Source organism: Pseudonaja textilis, chromosome 6 (assembly GCF_049901715.1).
Source record: "Pseudonaja textilis isolate UNSWEBS1 chromosome 6, rPseTex1.2, whole genome shotgun sequence".
Lineage (NCBI taxonomy): Eukaryota > Metazoa > Chordata > Lepidosauria > Squamata > Elapidae > Pseudonaja > Pseudonaja textilis.
The window spans coordinates 17,637,166-17,663,050 of NC_141995.1; the positions used below are offsets into that span (position 1 = coordinate 17,637,166).

General features: G+C 37.1%; 1 protein-coding gene across 10 annotated transcripts in view; it reads right to left on the reverse strand.

Moving 5' to 3' along the window:
* Positions 1 to 25,885, reverse strand: part of PPP3CA (protein phosphatase 3 catalytic subunit alpha) — a 197,133-nt gene that overhangs the window by 81,079 nt on the left and 90,169 nt on the right. For all 10 annotated transcript variants that reach the window (XM_026698277.2, XM_087935938.1, XM_087935940.1 and 7 more), the window contains exon 2: positions 18,213 to 18,413. In XM_026698277.2, coding sequence (XP_026554062.1) covers positions 18,213 to 18,413 — 201 coding nt within the window. The remainder of the gene's footprint in view (positions 1 to 18,212; positions 18,414 to 25,885) is intronic.

Consider the following 25,885-nt stretch of genomic DNA (forward strand, 5'->3'; position numbering starts at 1 on the left):
AATAATTATGTTGCAAAGTGTTATCGAAATGCCAGATAGAATAATCCAGTGGAAGAAATTATGAAGGAAAATTGTTCATAAAGAGATGGACTGCTGTAACAAGGAAGGGTGAGAAAAAGATATAATCCATATACATAAATTAACACAATCACAGAAAATGCAGTCAAAGAGAGCAAGGCACAGTTAAGACCAAGACACACAAGAAAAGGCAGAGCTATTCCATGGAAATACAAAATGTCTATTGGAAGTAGATGAAAAAAAGTTAAACAAGGCTTCCAACCAAGATAATGGATTTTTTTAAAGTGACAAAGTGATACGGGAATGAAGGGAAGGAATGATTGAAGGCAATATTTCTCACATTCCTAAATTTTCAGTCATTTGCCAAAGAACAAAATCCTGGCCTGAAACCAGTATATAAAACTGCTCTGCACTCCCCAAATGTCACGTATTATTTTGGCTCTTATTAGAATTGTGCTAAACAATTGTCCTAGGAGCACCTGACAGTAATCCCTGTGTATTTTTTGTATCAGTCTTGATATCCTCTTCTTTATATTAGGGAACAGAAGCCAAGCATGCCAGGGCTGTTGGTTCACAGTCCTGACATTAGAGAAAGACTGAAGGTACCCCTCTTGCTTGTGGAGCAAGGAAAGAAACATTTCCAAGCCAAGTGGCCCTTTGATTCACCTTGGCTTCGACCAAGGGTGTCAAACTCAATTTTACTGAGGGCCACATCAGGGTAGTGTTTGACCTTGGGGGCTGGGTAAGCGTGGCCAACTTGACATCACTCATGTCAGGGGAGCCTGTGATGGCCCGAGTGCTCTGCCATTGAAAACAGAGCTTGGGTTGCAACAGTCTCCTGCAACCTCTACACCAGTGAAAATGGAGCTTGGGAGGGCCACATGCCATTTTAACTGGCAGAAGGTTGCAGAAAGCATCAAAGACTCCCAAGTTCCGTTTTTGCTGGCAGAGGCACCGCAGGCCAGTCCTTGGCTGTTTCCAAGGTGGCCCTGCTGGCCAGATCTAAGCACCCCACGGGCCAGAGCTTTCCGAGCCTTGAGTTTGAAACCCCTGGCTTAGACATATTCTTTACTGCCACATCATTTTTCAATGGCAATTTTAATGAGCACTGGGATGTTTGTATAGTGTTTCCTGTTTGTTCACTAGTTGTTGTTCCTCTTTTCCCCTTCTCTTTTACCTAACATCTGCCCTCTTAGATGCAAAGAAAGGAAGCAGCTTCTCTGCATCTCCTCCAAGGGCCAGTTGTATGAATATTTATTTATGCATTTTAATATCCATGTGTCAAATGAGTACTTGATGAACATAGAGGATATTTCAAATGACCTACTATGTTCATCTCTGTTTATGTGAATATACTGATAAAGCCTGTCACTGGGCATTTTATCTCTATGGATATGTATAAAGAACAGTCTCTAGATGTATTGTTGAAATTCTTTAAGTCACCTATAAACAAAGGTTAAGACAGTTGTTTTCTACTCAAAGATGTGGTTTAATAAATTGAGACCTATAGAAGACAAAAGACATATTCAGAATAGTACAATCCATTTCAGTTATCTGCTCTCATCCATTAATCAGTTGTAAACAAGGAACACAACATCTTCATCATTAGTTTATGACATTATCAGTTTATGACATCTCTAAGTTGTTTTCCAAGTCTTAAAAATGAGCACAGTCCACTTTTTAAAGAAAGTTAATTGCTTGGTAATGAGGTACTCACTCTTGCTGTTCCTTTATTTACCACTACTGGAATTATAAAAAAAAATCTCCACATATAGAACAGATGGACATTACCCAACTGTTGATATTACTATCCAGCAGCAAACTTGGTGATCATAAATGATGATTTGATCTGAAAAATGTTTACTCTATGCTCAAAGGATTGGGTTAATTCTCTGATCTAACTTTCCTCAACACTTTCAAGGCATATTAGTCTAAAAATTTCAGAATTTCGCAGTCAGCAAAGTTGTTGGCATATGAAATTGCAATTCTAGATGGCATAATTAAACTTAGCTGGTCAATATTTGGCTCAGGAAAGTCTCTGAACTTAATTGGCAATCTATCGACAGTTACATTGGAAAATCCCAAAAATGGCAGATAGACTAATTATATGTTATATGCAAACTTTTTTTAAAAAAAAGGTAGATTTTTTTTCAAAACTGATCCAAGTTTCAATCCTCTTTTTCACATAATCTATAAAAGAATCTCATTGTGATTTGTTTGCAAGTAGCATAGTATTAATATTACTATGACCACAAAGTATACAATTTTAATTTACAAATCAAGTTTATACTAAATACAAATTATAGTGTGGGGTTTGAAGAATTTGCCTAGAATTTTATTTGTGTAACAATAATGAGTAAAACAAAGGACCATAAGAGGTGTGCAGAGTTTTCACATTCATGTAAATGTTTTAATATTGTAGAGCTGAGAACAGAGGAAGGGTGAATGACCAAGTATAGGCAAAATGTAGTTAAAAGTCAAGGAAATGTGTGTCAGGTACTGATTCTGCTGAAAATAACCAAAGAAATTTGTATCAAGAGATGCAAGCTTATAGAAAAAAATTGACCCTCCTATATGGTAACAACATTGAATCACGACTGTTCTCTCCTGCAATTCTGGCTCAGTTATACTAATAATGTAGAAATGTATATCAGCTGAACGTCTTGGTTACTGAGTCTTAGACCTGGGTCCTAATTCTGATTTAAGAATTTATCTATCTATATTCTGTCCTCTATAATTGTTTAAGCCCCAAAATTGAAAAGAAGGGTATATGTCATATTACAAATACAGATATAATCTATCTCGTATTACAGTATATCTTTCTCAAATAGCGAACAGAGGACTTGAAGTTTTGTTTGCTAGATAGCAGCAGTGTTTTGTTCAATTAATTGGACAGTTATTAAACTAAATGGCTTGCAAGGGACAGTGTGTTTCTGTATTTTCCCTCATAATGTAATCTGATATTGTCACAGAGTGAAAGGATGCACGGTGTACGTATAGCAAGAACTTCTTGGAAATGCTGTACAGGATATAATTTTTTATGTCCTCTTCTATAACAGGTGGACGATAAACAGACATCTGGAGAAAGAAACCTTTTGATGTTGCTGGTCTGTCCAATTTATAGAATTGCTTATAATCACCATTTCAGTGATGGAATGTACAGATTTAGTTTTGTATAAACAATTATTAATTGATATGGGAATTAATGTAACAGATCCTATTGTTATTTACAAAGACAACCAATCAGCAATACAGATGGCATCAAATATTGCTGTTAAAACAAGAATGAAACACACAGATTTAAGATATTTAAATGTGAGACAATGTGTACAAAGTAAAATGATGAAGCTGGAATACTGTATGTCAGAAAACAATATAGCAGGTCATTTTACAAAGGCCCAAGGCTCTATAAAGCATAAAGCTTGCTGTGAAGATCATGGACTTAGAATGTAAGGTTGTATATACTGTCTTACTCAACAGGGAGTATGTTAGGAATATAAGTCACCTAACAGGTATTTGGGTTACAAATATCTAAACCAGGATAAACATTTTAAAACTGTATCTTTAAGAAAATGCAAAACTGTAATTAGGTGTGGTTTCTCAAACGGCCATAAGATGGAGCCAGAAACCTGGTTTGTCTTAGCCTTAGTCTCAGAAGAGAATGTGAGTAAGTCTCTGTTTCCTTCTGTTGGAAAGTATTGCCGTTCCTCCATTTTTCCTAATTGACTGATATTTCTGGATTTGATGTAAGTCTGATGCTGAACTGTTTTTGACACTGGAATTTGTTATTGGATTATCCCTGGATTGAAAAACTGACTGATTTACCTGTGAATGCCTTTGGACTGCTTATCTTGAACTTTGCTTCAACCTTTCTGGAAGTAAAAACCTACATTTACTGTACAGTGTATCTGTGTTGTGTGTGTGTATTATTCAAACACTTCTCTCAAATATGTCTCCCTGTATGCGCTCATTCTCCTAACGGGGAATTACCCCAACACTGTTCCAAAAATCATGTTTCTTTCCTGTAACTCCAGAGTTGATTAAAAGGTATGTTTCAGATGGGTGTTTTGCTGAAATAACCAATTACTTTCAGCTTTAATTTCTTTACTGACCACATGACATCAGCTTTTAAGACATGTTGACACTTGTGTCTTCTACTTGCATTTTATTTCCTAATCCACTATCTGCCATACAACCAAAAGTATAATAGAAACATCCCCATGCTTAACAGTTGACAAGATACTCTTTTGTTTCCAAATGCTTCACCTTTTCAGTTCAAATCCTGTATGGTTTCTATAAAATATATCTGGATTAAATAAATATATTTGCAACCTTAGAACGTTAGAACAGAACAGAATAACAAAGTTGCAAGGGACCTTGGAGGTCTTCTAGTCCAACCCCCTGCTTAGGCAGGAAACCCTGTACCATTTCAGACAAATGGTTGTCCAATCTCTTAAAAATTTCCAGTGTTGGAACATTCACAACTTCTGGAGGCAAGTCATTCCACTGATTAATTGTTCTGTCAGGAAATTTCTTCTTAGTTCTAGGTTGCTTCTCTCCTTGATTAGTTTCCACCTATTGCTTCTTGTCCTGCCCTCAGGTGCTTTGGAGAATAGCTTCACTCCCTCTTCTTTGTGGCAACTCCTGAGATATTGGAGATATCTCATTTATTATTGTGTTTGATTGTTTCATCGGTGCAAACCCCTCTCTTCAAAAATGTTTCTGGCTTATGCAGATTTATATTCTACCTGCAATAGCTTTTTGCTATCAGTCTGAAGAAAAGATTTCTTCTGACAACTCTCCCATGCAAAACACTGTTGGCTAACCAGCTGGGTAACTGTGGATCTGTGGACAGCTACTCACGTTTTCAGCAGGTCACCATGATCTCTGGTTTTTGTTCTGCAGATCTAACCAGTATGAGAGCAGTTCTAGAAAGATTTTTCTTTATCTTGTCATTACATCAACGTCCCTGTGTTACTTCCATTTCTTAGCATTGTTTCACACAGTGCAAATTGACAGCTGGTAGTGCTTAATTTTTTTATAGCTTTCCCTCTAATGTAATGTCTTCATTTTCAAATGCCCAGACAGCTGTTTAGAAGACCCAACTGTTGTTGAAGAAAGACAGAATAACAATCACAATCTGACAGGTTAAAAGGGTCGGTTATTTATGGAACTGTCTTCTCCTGTGGGTCAATCAACTTTTGTGAGCTTATTAATAAATTTATCAGATATTTTAAAAAAGCAGCAGTACTGAATCAAATAGATGTCCAAGCTTCTGCTTTTTTCTTCTTATTCTGGATATAACTACATCAAAAGTATGTAGTCAGATCTGTGGAAATTTGTTTTTAACTTGGTATCATTGAGAGGATGTGCCAGTTTCAAGGATTCAGTGAAACATACAATTGAAGCAGGGATTCCTGGACATTTGCATACCACAGTGTTTTGCAAATAAAATTTGGATGTTACCACCAAATGAATACAAACGATATTCCTATAGTCCAGTGTTCTTCAACTCTGGCAGCTTGAAGATGTGCAGATAATTAGATTTAATAACTAGTTTCTCATTTTCAACTCCCTTCAGCAACATATTATAGTTGGCTAAGTTATTCTTCTGATTAATAACATGCTAAGTGGGGCTTTTCTTGATGCCTGATGCTTTGCACATTTTGCTTTTATTACAAAGGCTTCTTTTTAGGGCCAAATTCTCCCCCAAAGTATTCCCTTATCCCAGACAGAAACTGTGCTGCTTAATAAAGAACATGTGGACTTCTCTTAGATGGATGAGGCAAAAATATGAATTATCTCCTATACATGGTAATTAATATGGTCACTGTTTATACTTAAAAATAATCAATTTATAACCAATCTACTGGTGCATCAATGAGGATTTCTATAACAAGAAGGAAATCAAACATAGATTTTCGCCATACATCTAAGAAGCCAATCAATCTGAAAATGGAGAATAAGGAGCAAGGATATAAAAAGGCAGTGGCAATCTATCAGTATATTTCATGAAAATATCAAATATCATACAATTTTTTTTAAAGAAGCCACACATTATGGACACGTGTTACTCTATGAATGCATGATAATATAATGTCTAACAGCTTTGGTTCAGTTTCCCTGCCCAATATCCTATACATATTGTAATCATACAGTAATGACTAGAAAATTTTTCAGAAATGGTAGGTACAGAGGACTTGTATGTTTTAATGTGGGTCTACTTTTTATCTTCAACTTTATTTGCCTCTCTCAGTATTTTACAAATGGAAAGGCAAGTTATACCTTGGTATACAACCAGGTGTTTAAAGCAATCCACCTTTTTCCAAAAATAGACAGTCCTCAACTTATGAGCAAAATTTGAGCCCAAAATTTCTGATGTTAAGCAAGGCAGTTGTTAAATGCATTGAGCCGCATTGTATGACCTTTTTTTGCCACAGCTGTTAAGTGAATCACTGAAGTTTTTAAGTGAATCATAATAAATGAATCTGGCTTCCTCCAATGACTTTATTTATCGGAAGTTAGCTGAGAAGGCAAGGTTAGATGACCCTGGAACAATGCACCTGTCATAAGTACATGCCAGTTGCCAAGCAACCAAATTTTGATCATGTGACCATGGGGATGCCGCAAGTGTTGTAAGTGTGAAAATGTCATAAATCACTTTTTTCAATGCTATCGTAACTTCAAATGGTCACTAAATGAATAGTTATGTTGCTGATTACCTGAGGTAAAGGATTTCCATTTCACCATAAAACCACCAAATGAGTAAAGTAAATCTAGCACAAAACTTTTTGTTTCATCTAGTGGGGAACAATGGGCCCTTTATGACTTGTGGACTTCAACTCCCAGAATTCCTGAGCCAGCACGGTCCACAAGTCATAAAAGGCCCATCATTTCCCAATTCTGATCTAATGCCTTGAGCATCCCACTATTAGATTTTTTTTTTCTTTAGAGAAATGGAGGCATATTTTTTCCGCCTTCATTAAAAGCTGTATCAGTTTGTACAGAGACCTTCCTGAGCAGACTTGTCAGCTTGTCTGCTCTACTGAATGCACGCCTCACTTCTGTTAATTCCCCGAATCACTTAACACAAACACCAGAATGGCGCAGCCTATGTGATACAAGATACCTGCTCACCCAAACCTAAAAGCCAAAAATAAAGGCACAAATCCAAACAAAGCAGCTTGGCCAGCTGTTCCCCTAGCAGTGTAAATTCCTGCTTGCCGCATTAAACAAAATTGTTGACAGGGCAACACACATTGATCTAGGAGACTGCAGGATCAGCTCAGTTTATGCAACGGAAAAGCTGAATGCTGCTCTTCTGACATCACCACATGTGACATGGAGGTTGTCAACGAGAGTCCTTCCCAGATAGACCAGAGAGGAAACATGACCAGATGATTTACTTTTACTTCATTGTAATTAACTGAATCTTGTAAGTCTGATACCCAGTACAAATCTCCTGCTTTATGTCTTTTTCATTGTGCGAAATTACAAAGGTTCCTTTTCCGAGTCTTCTCTAACTGTGGTGGCTCAGTGGTCAGAATGTAGTACTGCAGGCTAATTCTGCTGACTACTGGCTGGCTGCCTGCAATTTGGCAGTTCAAATCTCATCAGCTTAAGTTTGACTCAGCCTTCCATCCTTCTGAGGTGGGTAAAATGAGGACCAGATTGTTGGGGGCAATATCCTGACCACTAAGAGAGTAAACCGCTTAGAGAAGGCTGCCACGCACTGGCTCTGCCCACGCCTGGTTTAGCAAAGGGGGGAAAAGTTCCAATACATCATGTGACACTGCCGTGATGTGAGTTTGACACCCCTGGCTTAGAGAGTGCTGTAAAAGCACTGTGAAGCTGTGTATAAGTCTAAGTGCTATTGCTATTATACAGCTGCAGACTCTGCCCTCTCTTATCAAACCTAGAAACCATCTCTTCTCCCACCTGCTGTTTTCCAAATGCACTCTCACATACTACTACAACAAGACCACAAAGATGGATCTCCCAATTGAGGTAGACATACATGCATACATACACACATAATACAACACACACATGTGCATGTATATTTATGTATGTATAAATAAAAGCATGTTTTCATGTCCTTGCTAAACTGTTTCAAAGTTCATTGCTATTTTTGTAAGGAACTATTTTCCAAACATAAATATTTGTAAACAATGATGATAAAAATCACCTGACAGCCAGTCTACCATACAGTAACTGAGAGGCCAGCACTGACTTTCCTGAGAATCTAATTTGAATGGGCTCTAGACACTCAAAGGCCCTTGAATGCTAGAAAGGGAGATCCATAAAATGTTAGCAATTGGTACTTGGATATTTATTTGCTCATTAGTAAAATGCACCATTTTTCTTCTGCAAGCTCAAGGCAGCATACAAAGCACCCTCTTCCATTTTTATGCATAATTCTATGGGGAAGAGGTTGTAATAAAGTTAAGAAGGCTGGCCCCAGAGTTGTTGGGGTTTTTTGCCTTTCATGTTGTTTGTTTCTTACATTTTGTGCCAAGGGTTGTCTTTTTATTGATTTGGCTATGCATTAGGAGCCTTTCTGGGTAGAAACACTTTAAATACATTTAGTAAACAAATGGCTTTACAACAGCTGCAGCTTTATGGATACCTGAGCTAGTTCAGTTTGTAAAAAAAGAGAGAAAGGTTTAAGCTAATTATAAAACCCTTCAGTTTAAATATCTGACAAGAGTTTTTGAAGCTTCTGAAATCCATAAACAAACAAAACTATGTGATGAAAACACAGGAGAAAACGCTGCGGCAGAAACAAAAACAGGGAAATGTCATTGTGGTCTTGCTTCTGGCGCTGCCTATACCAGGGGTCTCCAACCTTGGCAACTTTAAGACTTATGGACTTCAACTCCCAGAATTCCTCAGCCAGCTGGCTGAGCTCAAAATTCCAGTAGCCAAATAAATAAGAGGAAGAAATGCAAAGATACAAATAGCCCACAATGTCTCTTGTTCACTAAATTCATATTTTCCTACAGAGAATTGTGGCATTAGGAGCCATAGTGGCAACAGTGGTTAGAATGCAGTATTGCAGGCTAACTCTGCCCTAGCCAGGAGTTTGATCCTCACCATCTCAAGGTTGACTCAGCCTTCCATCCTTCCAAGGTCAGTAAAATGAGGACCCAGATTGTTGAGGGCAATATGTTGACTCTGTAAACCGTTTACAGCAGGGGTCTCCAACCTTGGCAACTTTAAGACTTGTGGACTTCTGGGAGTTGAAATCCACAAGTCTTAAAATTGCCAAGGTTGGAGACCGCTGGCTTAGAGAGTGCTTAAAGCACTATGGAGTGGTATACAAGTTTAAGTGCTATTGCTATTGGGTGTGGCATCTTTAATACATTACTAAAAAAGCAACTATTAGGATTTTTTTTTAAGGGAAGAAAGACGGAAGGGCAGTACGAAAGGGGAATAAATCTGCATATTGTAATATGATTTACAGTATTTACAGTGTATGTAATTTTACCTTCCAGATATTTGCGACTGTAATTCGCATAAAGTATAGCCAACATGGGCAATAAAAAGAGATTACAGAGACAACATACCAACACACCTGGAAGATGCAAAACTGTTTAGGCAACTTTTAAACTCTGTTAGGAATTTTTCTATCTGAGGTTTATTTACCCAGTCATTTTTCATTGTCTTTACTTCTTGTCCTTGACCCAGTTACCTGTCCCATTCACATATTTGAAACCGAAAATGTCAGAGGACTGGGATGATATTTGCTTGTGGCTCAGTAAAAATAAAGCCTAATTGTGAGAGCTGTAGAAAAACATGAATCTATATTTCTAGTTTCTATATTGTGTTTCAAGAATAATTAAAACACCTTTGTTACATAATTAGGTAATACATTGACTGGTAATAAAGAGATCTTTCCTTTCTTCTGATATAATCATTCTTTCTGTGGATGGTTTGCCAGCTAATGACTCAAAACAGGTAGCATTTCACCCTGGAGACAATCACAGCTGTATAGATATTTCCAAATTTATCCAACTAATTTTCCATTGTGCTGGAAGCTGGTGGGATAAATAAGCTATTTTCCAAGCTACATCATAGTATGGGGTTGAAATAGTTAGCTGCCCCCTTATCAGCAGTTTACAGTAGCCAATTCTTTCTTATACAGCCATGATGGCATAGTGGTCAGAATGCAGTACTACAGGTGACTTCTGCTGACTGCTGGCTGCCTGCAATTTGGCAGTTCAAATCTCATCAGGCTCAAGGTGGACTCAGCCTTCCATCCTTCCAAGGTGAGTAGAATGAAGACCCAAAATTGTCGGGGGAAATATGCTGACTCTGTAAACCAGTTAGAGAGGGAGATAAGGCACTTAAAGCGGTATATAAATCTAAGTGCTATTATGCATTACTATGGAAAATGGATTGAAATATAACACTTTCCAAACCTGATATTGTTTTCTTGCAGCTCCAAGTCATTAAAGTGATTGCTTACATTTGTAATGCCCAGTCACATTTCTTCCAATTCAAGTTATTTTTTCCTCTTAAATATAGTTTTGGAAAATAAATCATATAAATCAATAAGTTCTTTGTTGTTCACTTGTAGAAATAGTAAGAGAGAAACAAGTTTAGAAACCTCTTTAGATATTAAACTGATTTTACTCTCACGCCCATTTGGCCCTGAAGCAAACAAAACAAGCAAGCGTATAAGAACAGGCAACATAACTAGTAACACAAGTTAGAATTCTGATGGGTCCTCCTTCATCATGTATCATCCATAAATTACACCAATTCCTATTTTTTTCCTCCTCTCTGTTACAATGGTGTTTATCTAAGGACTGCTATTGACTTCTCTTCCTGTTTCTCATGGAAATGATTTTATATCAGAGCATACTGTGGAAGATTGAATTTCCTGTTGCAAGCCTACACGGTTCTATGATCATAATAAAGATTTTATTTTAGTCTTGCCGCAAGTGCTTAGCTACAGATTATATACGTTAACTACAGCTACACTACAGCTACAACTACACTCTGAGGTTTGGAATAAGCATTGTTCATTGGTTCAACGTTTCTGTTAATAGAAATAAAAATAACAAGGCTCAAATCTGCATATTTGAGTGCTTGTCTAGGATTTATCTTTTTAGCCAATATTTCCAAGGTAAATATATTTGCATTACATTATGTATTATTATTATAAATACAATGTGAAATCACAGCTATCAGTTTATTACCTGGTTTTGGCCTTTATTTGCATTGAGTTTTTCTCAAGAACCAAAGATATTGTAATGTAGTGTCTTAGTATATATCAAATCCAAGCAAACGGAAATTTTGTCAATTCATATTAATGTGCGTACTCTCACAAACAAATTTTCTAAGACTGCAGAGTTAAAAGGGAATTGATTAATGCATTTCAGTGTATGAAGTCTTGCAACTTTCTTCCCCTAAAAGCATCTATATAACTAAAGGGAATCACTGGAGGAAACTCAATAGTGAACCTATAACATTTGAACAGTTGTTTTTTCCTTTAACATTGAAGGTAAATATCCCATTTTTTTATTAACAACACTTCCTTTCCTCCTCTTCCTCCACCTCCTCCTCTATCATCGATCATCATCATCATCATCATATATTTACACTTGTCAACAGACATGTTTTGGTGAGATGATACCTCTACAATTCAATATTACCTTACATGTGTATGTTTTCTCCATCACTCTATCACTATGTCTTTGGAAAAATGTACGAAATTACATTTTGTTTTTATCCAAAACAAAAAAAAATCTATTTGCCAGTTTGGTCTAGTGGTTAAGGCATGATAGAAAGCTGGAGACCATGAGTTCCAGTCCTGACCTAGCCATGAAAACCAGCTGGGTGACCTTGGACCAGTTACTCTCAGCCCAACTCACTTCAGAGTGGTTGTTGTGGAGGAAACAGGAGACAAAGATGCATTAGATATGTTCATCATGTAAAGTTATTTGTCAAAATGATAAAGGTGGGATACAAATAAATAAATGAAAATAAACTATATAATTACAGAACCATGTAAACGAGACCCTATCAAGTATTGAAACAGTAAGAGTAGATAGCAGTGTCTTTAGATAATTTAGCTAATTTGAAACAAACAAGCTGCATCAGAGAGCAGACTAGAAAATCTCAGAAGTATAAACTAATCTGAAATGAAAGCAGGAACAATCCACTTCCAACAAAACAATATCAGCATGTTCATGAAGTCACAAATTTTAAAAGATACAGAAGAATTATTTGTATGATTTACTCCCTTCCTTGCCTTGAACAAAACCCAGTTTAAAAAGAGGAGAAAAACAGGTGTTGCCAAACGCGCTACATTATAACCTAAAACTAGGAACACTATAAACATATTTCTGAGATGTTTAGGAATCATTCTTTTGGATTTCTAATTATTACTACAGAAATCAAAGCAGCAATTTTCATAGATGATTAATAGGGACTCTCCTATTACGCTCCTTTAAAGCCATTTTTAATACCCTTCCCAATTTCTGTTCTGTGTGTCTTTCAAACCATGTGAAATGCAAAGCTAAAGTGACACCCCATCATAAAAATGTTGTAGTTCATGTCTTGTTTGCAAATGTCTCAAGGCACTAAATGTGGCATTACACTGCAACTTTAGCGCTATGCTGCTTTATCCTTCCAGCATTCTGGAGAAAAAGTAGGAGAAAGTAATATACAGTGGAGAAGCATGAGGAAGGGGGCCGAGGCTTAACTGTCAGCAGCTTCTCAAATGAGATCTGGTAGTGCCAGGAAAATAAAAATAGTATTTGAACAGGACTACAAAAAGAAAATGCAATTGAAAAAGCTACATTTTTGGGAGGAAGGGGAAAAATTATGTAGAGCGAGCAATTAAACATGATGACTTCAATTGACATTCCAATTTCATGGTTCTATTTCACATTCACAAACCTATATATCCGTGATGGTGAACCTATGGCATGTGTGCCACAGGTGGCACAGATTGTTGGGGGCAATATGCTGACTCTGTAAAATCGCTTAGAAAGGGCTGTAAAGCACTATAAAGTGGTATATAAGTCTAAGTGCTGTTGCTAGTGCTATTGTTAATGCAGAGTTTCCAACTTTGGCAATTTTGATACACATGGACTTTGGCAATTTTAAGGCACGTGGAATTCTCCTGCCATTCAGGAAACTAGTATAAATCTTCAGCCAATGACACACGTATTTCTCAAAAATATAGTATGTACCGGTTTCTGTCTGAATAAAGAATGTTTTGCCTATCTTAGAAAGGAACCTCTTTTTTCCCCTTTCATTTTCTTTTGAAGTAGGAGAATTGTCTTGAATTAACACAAAAAGTAAAACATGAAACTAACAAATAAGATAAGACAATCTTGTCTAATCTTCTCTTTTGAAGCATGTAGGGATCATCTTAAATTCAGAGTTACCTTGCTAAATATCCCTTATCCAAATTATTTGTAAATCGGTTGGACAACTTGGAAGCAAAAATGAAGCTTTCTGATATGCCGTTCAGCATCTCCTTTCAGAATAATAACTGTACCATTACAAGAAAAATGACTTAAGGCACATCTGGAATGAATATTCTCATCTTCTACTAGTCTATGAGCATCTAAAAGAAAAAGGTCGGCTGTGGGCCTCTCTAATGATAGAAGAGAGCTTCTTCCAAAATGACCTTAACAATATATTCATAGGGGACACAACAGAAGCTATGTTGATTGCAAAATTTACTATAATTTAAATTCCAGTGCCTTCAATTCTGGTTTTATATGCATTTGGGATAGGCTGACTCTGTTGATGGTATTAAAATTATTATCACAGGATGTAAGCTGTTCCAAGTAAATGTGACTTTCTGCAACTTACTGAAGGTGATTTTGTCAATTTTGATGGTCTTTTTAGTTGTTAGTTATGGCATGTTAGTTGTTTTGGGATTATTATTATTTTCAGTTGCTAGTTTTAATTTGTTGGTGAAGCCCAGTTCATTGACTTAATTATTAATTTTTCCTATAAAGTCTCATTTTCATGTTTTTCTTCTGGCTCACAGTAGGACTCAAACAGCTGCTGATAAAAACAAAAAAAAACAACAACAGAAAAGCAAATTCTCAAAGTCATCTGCTTCAATAGAATCCCTGCACAGGCCCAAAAATTACCTGTAAAAATGCTCATTTCCTCAATTTAAAACACTAGTTTAGAATAAAACACTGGAAGCCACTCACTAATCGTGATTGAACAAAAAATAAAAGTACATATATACAGAACCACATAAAGAATTAAACAAATTCAGCCTATGTGTAGAGCAATACATTCAATATATCCAACTGGAAGCTAATATATATTCTGAACACTGTCAAAAAACCTAATCAATATTACTTTCCTGCCTCTAGGACTTATGGATACTATTTCATTTTGAGATTTAAGTCAGGAGTTATAACTCATGTTAGAAAAAAAAAGTGAAAATATTAAGACATAGCATTTTCTCCTGGAAAAATTGAACCTTAAAATTCCAATATTTTTTTAAAATAATCTTATTTTTGTCCTCCTCCACTTCTTTTTTTTTTTTAAAAATGCTACCTATTCAGTGAATTATATTTTGGATCTTTGCTGAATATAAATAAAACTATTAAAAAGAACTGTTGGGGCAGCATCTAAACCAGGGATGGCAGCCCGTGGGCTGGATGCATCACACACAGGCCACATCCAGCTCCGTAAAGGGAAAAAGTCACAAAACATCAGGTGACGGCAATGTGATGACACGAGTTGGACACCCGTCATCTAAACAGTCTTCTGATGAGGAGATAGTGAAGCCTCTCAAAATCAGAACTTGCAGAAAACTGAAGAACCTCAGCTGTCTGTTGTGAGGGAGCCAGAGACCAATGCATCTACAGAATAAGCAGTTGGAGGAGAACAGCTGTTCCGATCTAAGCACCCCCTGGATTAAGGAATGATAGCTAGTAAAGCTCAGAGAATTAAGGCACAATGAATGGTTAATGGGCACAGGTCTGCTTTGGAGGAGCAATGAAGCAGAACAGGGGAAGGGGGTATTATCCAACCCTGAAAATATACTATAAGTGAATTTACTGCTTTTCTCAATATTGTTTGCAACTGTTCCCTCAGTCTTTTATCATGTGAACTGGTACCAATTCCTTAGATCATCCTATCATTGCTCCACTTCTGGAAGAACTGTGTGGATCTCAGTTACAAAGAATTATGTATTTGTAAGCTTTCATTTCATTGGTCTTTTATATTTGTTGCTACATGCATCATGGAAGCATTTTCAGACAATGCAGGCTCCTCCAGCTAGGAAACAGAGATGAGCACTGACCCCTTGAGTTGGACATGACTGGACAAGGGAAATCTTTACTTTTTATCTAGAGACAAAAATTTACTGTCAAAAGTGTGTCATATTTTCATGAAGAAAGAAAAGGATACTACTGGCCAAATCTACAATAAGCTTCTACTTCCAATATGACAATCTCATGCCATTCACACAATCTTTCACTGCCTAGCAGCAGCCAGTCTCAACACTTTGCTGGATCATCGTGCATCTTCTCCCATCCCATACAATCACTCCTGGCCCAATTGCACCTCCTGGGGCCACCCCTGCTCAGGTACACTCAGGCTGCACACTTGCCTTATTTCCCTGCCAGCCTGTTTACAAGCTGCCCTTGTCTCAGTTAAGGATCTGTGATCCTCACTTAACAACAGTGGGAAGTATCAGGTTGCCATTGCTAAGTGATGCAGTCATGTGACATTGTGTTGTACACCCTTATCATGAAGTAATAGAAATCGTCATTAAACAAGGACTACGTGTATGCTGCATTACGTTTAATTCTGTAGAAAGCTTGCATATTTATTTGCATACGAGCATGCTAGAAGCTCTGTAGAATATACAAAGGTCTGTAGAGATTAGAGTTGCATTTTAGGCTGCCCAGCTGATCTTGATCATCTCAGGGATATAATTATAAACAAAGTGGTTGGTTGAATCCCCTTAATTCAGCATGTCTAAAGAGACCAGGAGGCTCTTGTTGATGGTTAACGAAGTCTTCCTGGTAGAGTTGGGGATTACTAATGTAAGAATCACTTCCCAAACTTACACTAGTTGCAACATCTTGGGATTACTGAAAATGGTAGGGAGGAGGAATATGACAGGCATAAAGCCAAGGTGCATGATTTCTAGAGCAAGACAAAGCCAGAATTGGGGATACAATGCATAGAAAGCAATGGAGAAAGCCTGCAGACTTTCCACGACATCAATTGAAAGGAAGATACCCATTAAGTTTCCCCTTGACTAAGATGGGAAAAGATGAGATGTCAAAGTTACAAATAAATCACTTCATTAAATCCTAATTAATTACAGGTTACCATGCTATTCATGTACTGGATCCTAATTAATCAATTCAAATATAGTAGCATTCCTTCACCTCTCAATTTACTGTAGATCAAAGATCTTCCTGCACGCAACAAAGACCTTTATGTTCTACCCAAAATTAGTTAAAAAGCACTAACATAAAATGGAGAATAAATTGCATATAAGGCTTTAGGTCTGCATGCAGCAGACTCGTCTGTGGCTGTCCAACACTATGGTAGCACTCAACCTAAATTTGGTTAGAATTTCTGATTTTAGGGCCAGCATTTTTAGATCCCACCCATGGATGGAAAAGGAGCCAGAAAACCTTTTGGTTACAACTCTTTCCATTTCCATGCACATATGTCATCAAGTCAGTTTCACCTCTTAATGATCACATAGATAGACCTTCTTCAGGTTCATCTATCCCATATCCCTTTGAGTTTTTCTATCTCAAACCTCGTCAAGCATTTAATAACTTCAGAAGTATGTCTTAGGGTTATCACATGAATTAATTAATTAATATCAATTGTTGTTGTTGTTGTTGTTGTTAGTTGCAAAGTTGTGTCTGACCCATTGCAACCCCATGGATAATGTTCCTCTAGACCTTCCTGTTCTCTACCATCTTCTGGAGTCCATTTAAGCTCACACTGACTGCTTCAGTGACTTCATCCAGCCACCTCATTCTCTGTCATCTCCTTCTTCTTTTGCCCTCAATCTTTTTCAGCATTAGGCACTTCTCCAGTGAGTCCTTCCTTCTCATTAAGAATTTGAGTTTCAACTTCAGGATCTGTATCAATACTGCTTTATAAATCCTTAGTAAGACCACACTTGGAATTCTGCATCCAGTTTTGGTCATCACATTACAAGAAAAATGTTGGGACTTGGGGATTTTTCAAAGAAGAGCAACTAAGATGATTAAAGACATGAAGACAAAAACATTTGAAGAGTGGTCACAGTTATTGGATATGGCTAGTCTGGAGAAAAGAAGGACTAGGGGTGACATGCTAGCAGCATTCCAGTAGTTAAGAGACTGTCACAAAGAGGAGGGGGTCAACTTATTTTCCAAAACACCAGAAGGCAGGACAATTATCAGAAGTTGGAGGTTTTTAAGAAGAGACTGGACAGTCACTCATCTGAAATGGTATAGGGCAGTGGTGGCTAACCTTTTTGGGCTCCCATGCTGATAACTGCGTGCACACTTGTCTGCTCATGCTCCCATGCCATCACCCAGAAGGCAATGCGCGCGGGCCCCCTATGCCTCCTGCATATGCAACCCGCATGACCTGAGCTGTGTGCTTCTGCTCATGCACAAGTGTCTCCTGCGCACCACCATGCCACTGCGCATGCACACCAGATACCCAACAATCAGATGTCGGGCGGGCGGCAGGCATGCATGCACAGTAGACCTTTTCTGGGACACGTGCCACTTCCGGCACACGTGCCATAGGTTTACCACCACAGGTATAGGGTCTCCTGCTTCAGCAGGGGGATGGACTAGAAAGCCTCCAAGGTCCCTTCCAGCTCTATGCTGATTAAAGATTAAAGTGAAAGCCTCTGTTCTCAACTCTGCCCTTTAGACCCTGTTCTCAAAATCAAGAGTAAGGGTCCTACCCTTTCAGATAATTTCACAGTGTGACAGGAATGTCTACTATAGCATGGCCAACAATCAAAACCACCGAGGAGCAAATCCCAACCCCTCAAAGACTGCTTACTTTTACCATAATATATAAGACATTCCGCTGCAGTTTGTGCAATATAACTTGTAGTGAAGCAACATTTTGGTAATGGCTTATTATGCCCTAAACCAAACATTTTATAATTATGATAGAGGAGATTTCCTGTTACCGCTTCAGTGTTTATTTGTACTTACCCGTAACTGGGGCATCTATATCCAGCAAATTTTTTTCCTGGCGCAGAATCGAAGCACCCTCGGTTATTATTCTCAAAGCAACACTTTCTTCCAGCCTTCCTTCCTTCATAAGGTGTGCCTTTAGGATATCCACTCGGGGTTTTCCATCATTGTCAAACACTTCCTTCGCTGTGAGCCGATGGCTTGGAGGAAATGGGACAGCTGCAAGAACAAAGATAATGGATTCAATGCACCAAGAAAACCCCTTGGTCTCAATAAAAAGCAATGTTTTATCTCCATTACTGATCGGTGCTTTGGCTTCCAAAAAGGCCTTGTGCTTACTAGATTGCAATGCAGCAAACATTTCCTGATGCTGTTAGCAAGCTTCTTGGAGCTATGTTGCTATTCCTAGCAATTATTTGTAGCTAGCTAATTTCCGCCCCCTAAAAAATAATAATAATCAAGCGTTATGGATCTTCATTGTTTGTTTGGATTTTTTAAATAATGAACGTTTCATCTGAACAATCATTTATAAAAGAGGAAGAGGAAGAAGAGAATACAGTATTCATAACCAAGAAAATGCCTGTAAAGAAAGCTATTTTGAATTCTTATTTATAGGCAGTCCTTACTTAACAACTACTTGTTCAAAAATTGTTTGAAATTGCAACAGTGCTGAACGAATATGTATGCCTGATCTTTGAAGTTATAAGCATGTCAATCCCCACAGTCACATGATCAAAATGCAGATTCTGAGCAGCCTGTCCCCATTTACCAACGCAGGGTGTACTTCAACTTCACTCACATGGCTATCTTCACGCCCACCATCCCATTTCTGCCATTTTAGCTGCTTTGCAATCAGCTGTCCCAGCTGTGCCCACTGCTCTGCTCTTCCGCACCCCTGCTGCCTCCAACTGACCTTTGCCATCTTCTTCTTCCCACAGCTGATGAGGCAAGCCTGGCCTGGCTCTTCATGATGCAGTTGCTGGCGAATGAAGTCTTGGCCACATGCAACTTGGGAAGGCCTCATGCAGCCAGCAGCTCCCTCAGAAAGGGGTAAGCCAGGCTTGCCTGATCAATAGAAGGAGGAAGAAAACAGAGAAGGTCAATAGGAGGCAGCAATGGTGCTGTCAACCCTGAAGCTGACCTGACTGAGGCCATTGTGAGGCTACAGTGTTGTCACACTGGAACTGAGGGAACCAAGGACATTCCCACAGGTGGCTGGGCAGAGAAGGAGCGATGTCGCCTGACAACTGGATGGGACCTTGACTGGACTTTGTAACTAACTGTTTGGGAAGAAGGAGAAACTTTTAATTAGGTGAAAACTGCAGCAATATTCAGAGTCAGTTTTCACCAGCTTATACCAATATGGTATGTCCAATAAGCCAATTCTTTGAAGAACCTACTTGCCTCAGTGCTCTGTTTATTATGGATGCATTATTTGGAACCCTGACAGGTACAAGACAGAGGACAGGGCAGTGGAGTGGAATGCAGGATAGCGGAAAGGGCAGAGATGGGGATAGACAAGTGGAGGTGGGGAGTTGAAATTGAAGTGCATCAAGGCAGGAGAAGTGGGAGGTTCTGGATTAATAACGGTATGGTCCTCGCCTAATGACAGCAACCAGGATTACCAAAACTGCTGTCACTAACGGATACAGTCACGTGGTGTTTCACTAAACAGTCTCACTGTTTAGCGATGGAAATTCTAGTCCTAAGTAGAGTTTTCAAAGAAAAATTACCAGCGCTGTTCTTTCCATGCAGGACTTACAACAGGATGCTTCCTCCTGCAGGTGTTTTTGGATACACCCTATCAATCATACAGAGCTATTTTCAAAATGGCACTGATGCATTACCAGTAGCTAAAAACAAACAGAAAAGAACAGAAACCAAAACCTGAAACAAAACCAAAACCAAAGCACTTTACAACTTTTGGGAAAGCAGAAATTTGAATTCTGGATCAAGTGAAACAAAATATTCTATGAAAGAAAGCTGCAGCCTTTTGGATTTTTGGCCGTTAATCCTACATCACAACAAATGGAAAACATAACAAAAGTCCTCCCCCAAAATGCTTCATCAGCTGATTAGACCTGCAAACTGGGTGATTGAAACAGCAATCAACATTAAAGCATTTACCTTTCAGCATCATTTTTAGGGAAAACTAAAAGGTGAATAGACTTGTGGAGCTGAAGGAGATCTGATACCCCACCCATGTCAATATCTCCTTAAAGAAGCTGCAGCTTTTTATAATAACCACCAATTGTCACAAAAAGAAATTTGAGGTTAAATAGACAACAGCAGTATACTCATATCGACTCCAAAAATGGTCTTGTTGCCCTCAATTGAAAAATGCATGTTGGATTCAATCTGAAGCTGTCAAATATATTTTAAAATTAATCTCAAGTGATATTTTAACAATTGGTTGCAGGGTGCATTAAGCACTATTACATCTATTCTTTGGGCTATAAGATGAAAAGGACAGCAGCAAAGAGCTTGCTCTGAATTTTGATGTTTTTTTATAATTTATATTTATACTATTCATACATTTATAATATTTTGAGTTTTGTTACACTAAAACTTAAAATGTCACATTCTGAACTCAAAAATAAAAAGGACTTTTTAAATCTTGTACACATTCCTACTATGGATATATAAACATGCCATCTAATATTTCAGACGATGTTTAAAAAGGTTTAAGATACTGTCATGCAGTAGAGATAAGCTTTGCAAAACTCATTTAATATATTTTTTTACTTTCTTGCCCCCAGATTAAAAAGAGAGGATCTGGTCAGTTTCAAGGATCAACATGAAGGTTATCCCAGCTTAACCCCTTTTCCCAAACTGCTAAATTGGAGTGGCATTAGAAACTATCTTGCCAGCTGCAGGGTAATTAATTATATTGATTCAAACAGCTGCTGCTGCTGTGGATACTTCAGATTATAGAAAAATGAATGAAAATGTCTGAGAAGGACTGAGAATTAGTACATCAACAGTTTACACAAACCTATATAATTTATTCATTTCACAGTATACTGCAATGTATTAGTTAATCAAGGAGTACTCGAATGTGTAAATATTTAAATATATCTTCCCAAGCTCAGTCCCATTGAAGGCTGAACACTCATTACCTAAACTACAGGTGGAATGATGAGAATTGCACTCCAAGAAAACCTGGTTTCAAAGGTATGGAAAAGATTGTCTGAAGAAGGTATTTCATATGCTGTTTTCTTCCTCATTCACAACAATGAGGAATTTAAACTACAAATTCCAGAGAACTTTAAAACATTCTCTCCAGACAATGCTGATCTGATCATCCTCTGGGATATCTAGTGATTTTTCATAAGTTATCCACCAAGCCATAATGGCTCATATGATATTATTCTTGGATATGCACCTGACCCCAAACAGTTCTGTTTCTGACATATTACGTCTTCAGTAATATGATCTGCTTCTTGGAAGAAGACTTAACCTCCAAAAATTGCTAGTCCATTCCCAGAACGACCAGATCAGAAAGGTCTACAGAAGAAATGGAACATATCAAGAGTGTTCTGGAACACTGCATGTCATTGAATAATATGATCTTTATACTATATACCTAATGGATGGTTTTGATTCAGTTTTATCCTTCCCATAAATGACATGTTCTTAAAATATTATATGAAACAGCTGTTAAAATCACTAGATGGGCTAATGAAGAAGTTGTGCAAAAAAGGTATTTCATAAATTTATTCATAAAAATATATGCACATTAAAATATGACATCCAAGTAAAAGGGAAAAAGTTTAATTGTCAATCTGATGTCTTCAAAAGGTTGAGCAGTTACCCTCACTCATTCTTTCTCATTCAAGGGGATCTTGTAACTGAACTACTTTCAGTCTTTCTAAAGTTGTCTCAGGTTATATGCTGATCTATGGCTGTGATAAAGATTGACTTGACTTGATTCTCTAATAAGGTAGGGTAGGCTTTTCCAACATGGTGTGTCTCCCTTTAAATGCCAAAATCTCTAACCAGCTGCCAAATGATAGGAATATGTGTAACAAAAAAAAAAAAAAAACCATCACCAATATCCTATGTCACATTGCAAAAATAAACTCAAAAACCTCAAAGGAATTCTCCAGCATCCTAAAAGTGAAGTTGAAAAAAGCAGCGGAATGAAAGTGTCCGAAACTGTAAGTCAATCACACACACGCACACACAAAACTGTTTACAAAAGAGTCCAAATTATTTGTAAAATTATGCAATAGGTCAGCCATTCTCCTAAAGGTATTAATATAGTGAGTAATATCTTGTACTTCAGAATATCTTCCTGTATCCAGAACATTAGTTTGCTTTATTCTGAGAGCCAGAGATTATTTCTAATCCAAAACCTACACAGGCAATGTCAATGGAAATACTAGTTTTTCACAATTCCCACTTAAGATCTTGAAGATTATTATGTGTTTATTCTAAGCAATATTTAGGAGTGAAAGAAGATCACAATTCTGGTAGAGAATGGAACTGGGTTTTAAACAAGTTAGGAAACTAGAAAGCAAAGAAAGCAATTTCCAGGCAAAAGGTCACTCTTGTAAATCTTGGCTTGCTTCATAATTTTCTGCTAAAAGTTTTCTAAAAACTATTGACAAAGAAGTACAATTGTTCAATACAACAGAAATGGTTCATCTTTTGGTTTAGTGCTGATTGTGCCAGCAATATCAATGTTCTCAGCATAGCTTTGGGAATAAAGTTCTTAATTAACTAGCCGCTGCAGTGCCAGCAGAGGGGAATACGGCACCAATCTTGGCTCGTGTGCTATTGTATTCTCCAACTTCCTGACATTTTAACAATTATAGTCTAGCTTCTATTAAGCTCCCACTACAAAGAAGGGCAATCCTTTTCTTTTCATGAATATATACAAATGATTCAGAAGTATATAATCAAATCCGATTATTCAACTACATGGTGCAGTACTAAATAGTGCATTTCATTATTGTCTACTCTGGCCATTTTAAATATGCCAGCAGGGTTAAGAGCGCTATCATTCCAAAACATCTAGCGGGCACAAATTAAGGAAATCAGGATTAGTCAAACTATATTGACACAAGACAAAGAAAGCTTTAGTCTCTTTCATCCTCATTTTCATCATGTCCTTTCCTTCATGTAATTCATACCATCACCAACAGAGGGCACTAAGGATTCTTATTAAATGCAAAGCCATAGCCCACTCTTGGCCATAGCTTCCCTTCTAAGTGAAAACTCTTAAAATGTACAATTTCTTGATGGACTGCAACCTTTTCTTAAGATACTACTCGTTACTACTGTTTTCATAGGCTAGATTCCAGTTTATAAAATGCATGTCATTTCCATCATTACTTAAGAGGTATTCACTCTCTTACATGCAAAATCGTAGTTAATTATCTAAAACCAGATACAAATAAAGAATGAGATGAAAAGGTTTTAATCCTCAATAAAGCAAAAATAAGTAAGGAGACTCTTTGGAGTTAATAAGTCAGCTGAATTCTGTTATTTGTTCATTTACCTGTTTAGCCATTTAAGTTATTCAGAAAAAATGTGATGCAAACAAAAAGAGGTTTTATTAAAGCACTTATAATTCACCAATAGAAGTGCTTGCATGAATTTTTTTTAAAAAAAGTTAAGATGGCACAATGTAGTCACAGACCTTGTCTTAAGTTCTCCCTCTCCAAACTAAAGCTAACCAAGTTTAATGTGTCATGTTAATGAGTCTACAAATGTATGTATAACTGATTTGAAATGGTATAGGGTTCCTGCTTGAGCAGGAGGTTGGATTAGAAAACTAGTTCCCTTCCAACTCTGTTATTCTAATTAAGCACGCTCGAAAAATCCCACTGTATTTAATATTTGTATCTTAACAGTATGGAATGTCATTATTTTGGGACATATTATGCAAAGACCTAAGTGTCTGGAAAAGGCTCTAATGTTGGGAAAGGTGGATGGGAGTAGGAATAAAACCAGCAGCCAGATGGATGGACTCAATTAAAGTGCCGATTAGTCCATCATTGGCAGATCTTTTAAAAAGGCTAGGGATATATCATCATGGAGAAAAGCTATCTATATAGCCAATAGGTATCGAAAACAACTTGTTGGCATATAATTAATCAATCAATAATAACTATATATATGTTTATCCCACCTTTAAGTACCACTATGATCTTTTCTAGAGGAATAACACATTACTCTTATATACTGGTCTCAAAACCATTTTTTTTTAAATGAGCATGTTTATTAGTTCTATAAACCTTTTTATTAGCTTATGACTAACAATTTTTAACCAAAAACAACGAGCCAACTAAGTTTCATAATGCTTTATGAATCATATAAAAGCAAATAACACATACAAGAGCTACCCTTAAATTTTCAGTGACTGTTTAATTTTTCAAAAGTTACCCTAGATATAATAAGCCCAACCTCTTTAAACAGGGTTTCCTAGGACCCTAGATCTAGCAAGTACTGAAAGTTCAGTTTATAAGTTCATAAGCATTATGAAACTTTGTTGGTTATTATGAACTCCAGAAGTTCCAATTTCTGTCTCACTTAAAAACTCAAAAGTATGCTGAACACAATGAAGACACTGGATTCAACCCCTGTATCTCAGTATCTTCAACATGCTTCAATAATATGTGTACGATCAGAGCAAAATAATGCACACAGGTAGTCCTTGGCTTATGATAATTGAGCCCAAAATTTCTGTTGCTAAGCAAAACAAATTTGCAAAATTTGAATTTTGCTCCATTTTACAACCTTTGCCACAGTTGTTAAGTGAATAATTGCAATTTTTATGTTAGTAACACAGCTATTAAGTGAATCTAGCTTTATCTATTGACTTTGCTTGCAGAAGGTTGCAAAAGGTGATCACAAGAACTTGGCAACCATCATAAATATGAGTCAGTTGCCAAGTGTCTGAAGTTTGATCACATGACCATGGGGATGATGCAATAGTTGTAAGTATGAAAAACCGGTGATACATCTGTTTTTTTCAGTGTCACTGTAATTTCAAATGGTCACTAAATGAACTGTTGTAAGTTGACGACTACCTATACTTGAAAGATAAAACAGAGCAAAGTAGAGATTTTTGTTTTCTTTGCCTCTTCTCATTCATATTAATGTTCGGATGAATCTAGGGGAAAATATTTTAGTTTTACAATACCTAGTATATGACATAATACTTAGCTCATCCTATAGAATAGAATAGAATAGAATAGAATAGAATAGAATAGAATAGAATAGAATAGAATTATTTATTGGCAAAGTGTGATTGGACACACAAGAATTTGTTTCTGATGCGTAAGCTCTCAATGTGCATACACCAATAGTGACAGATCATTAACATAGTCATTGTAAAATACTACTGTATTTTACTAATATAAACTAATTTATACTGTATCCAAACTAATACTATATATTTACTTTTTCCATGGATGTTCATGGTTGTATGGCCTTTTTGTAGGAAAAGAAAAAAAATTCCAAGAGCAAGATTTTGTCCTTGATTAGGAAACTAATCAATCATCACTGTCAATCATCACAACCTATAATCATACAATGAGAGAAAATATTTGCTCATATTTCTTGACTAACTTCTTCATACTCCAGCTCAGGAATTTCTTCAAAGTTACATTTTTAGTCAAAAGAAATCTCCAAGGCAATTCTTTTTTATATATATTATTAAACTGAATGAGAACTAATAC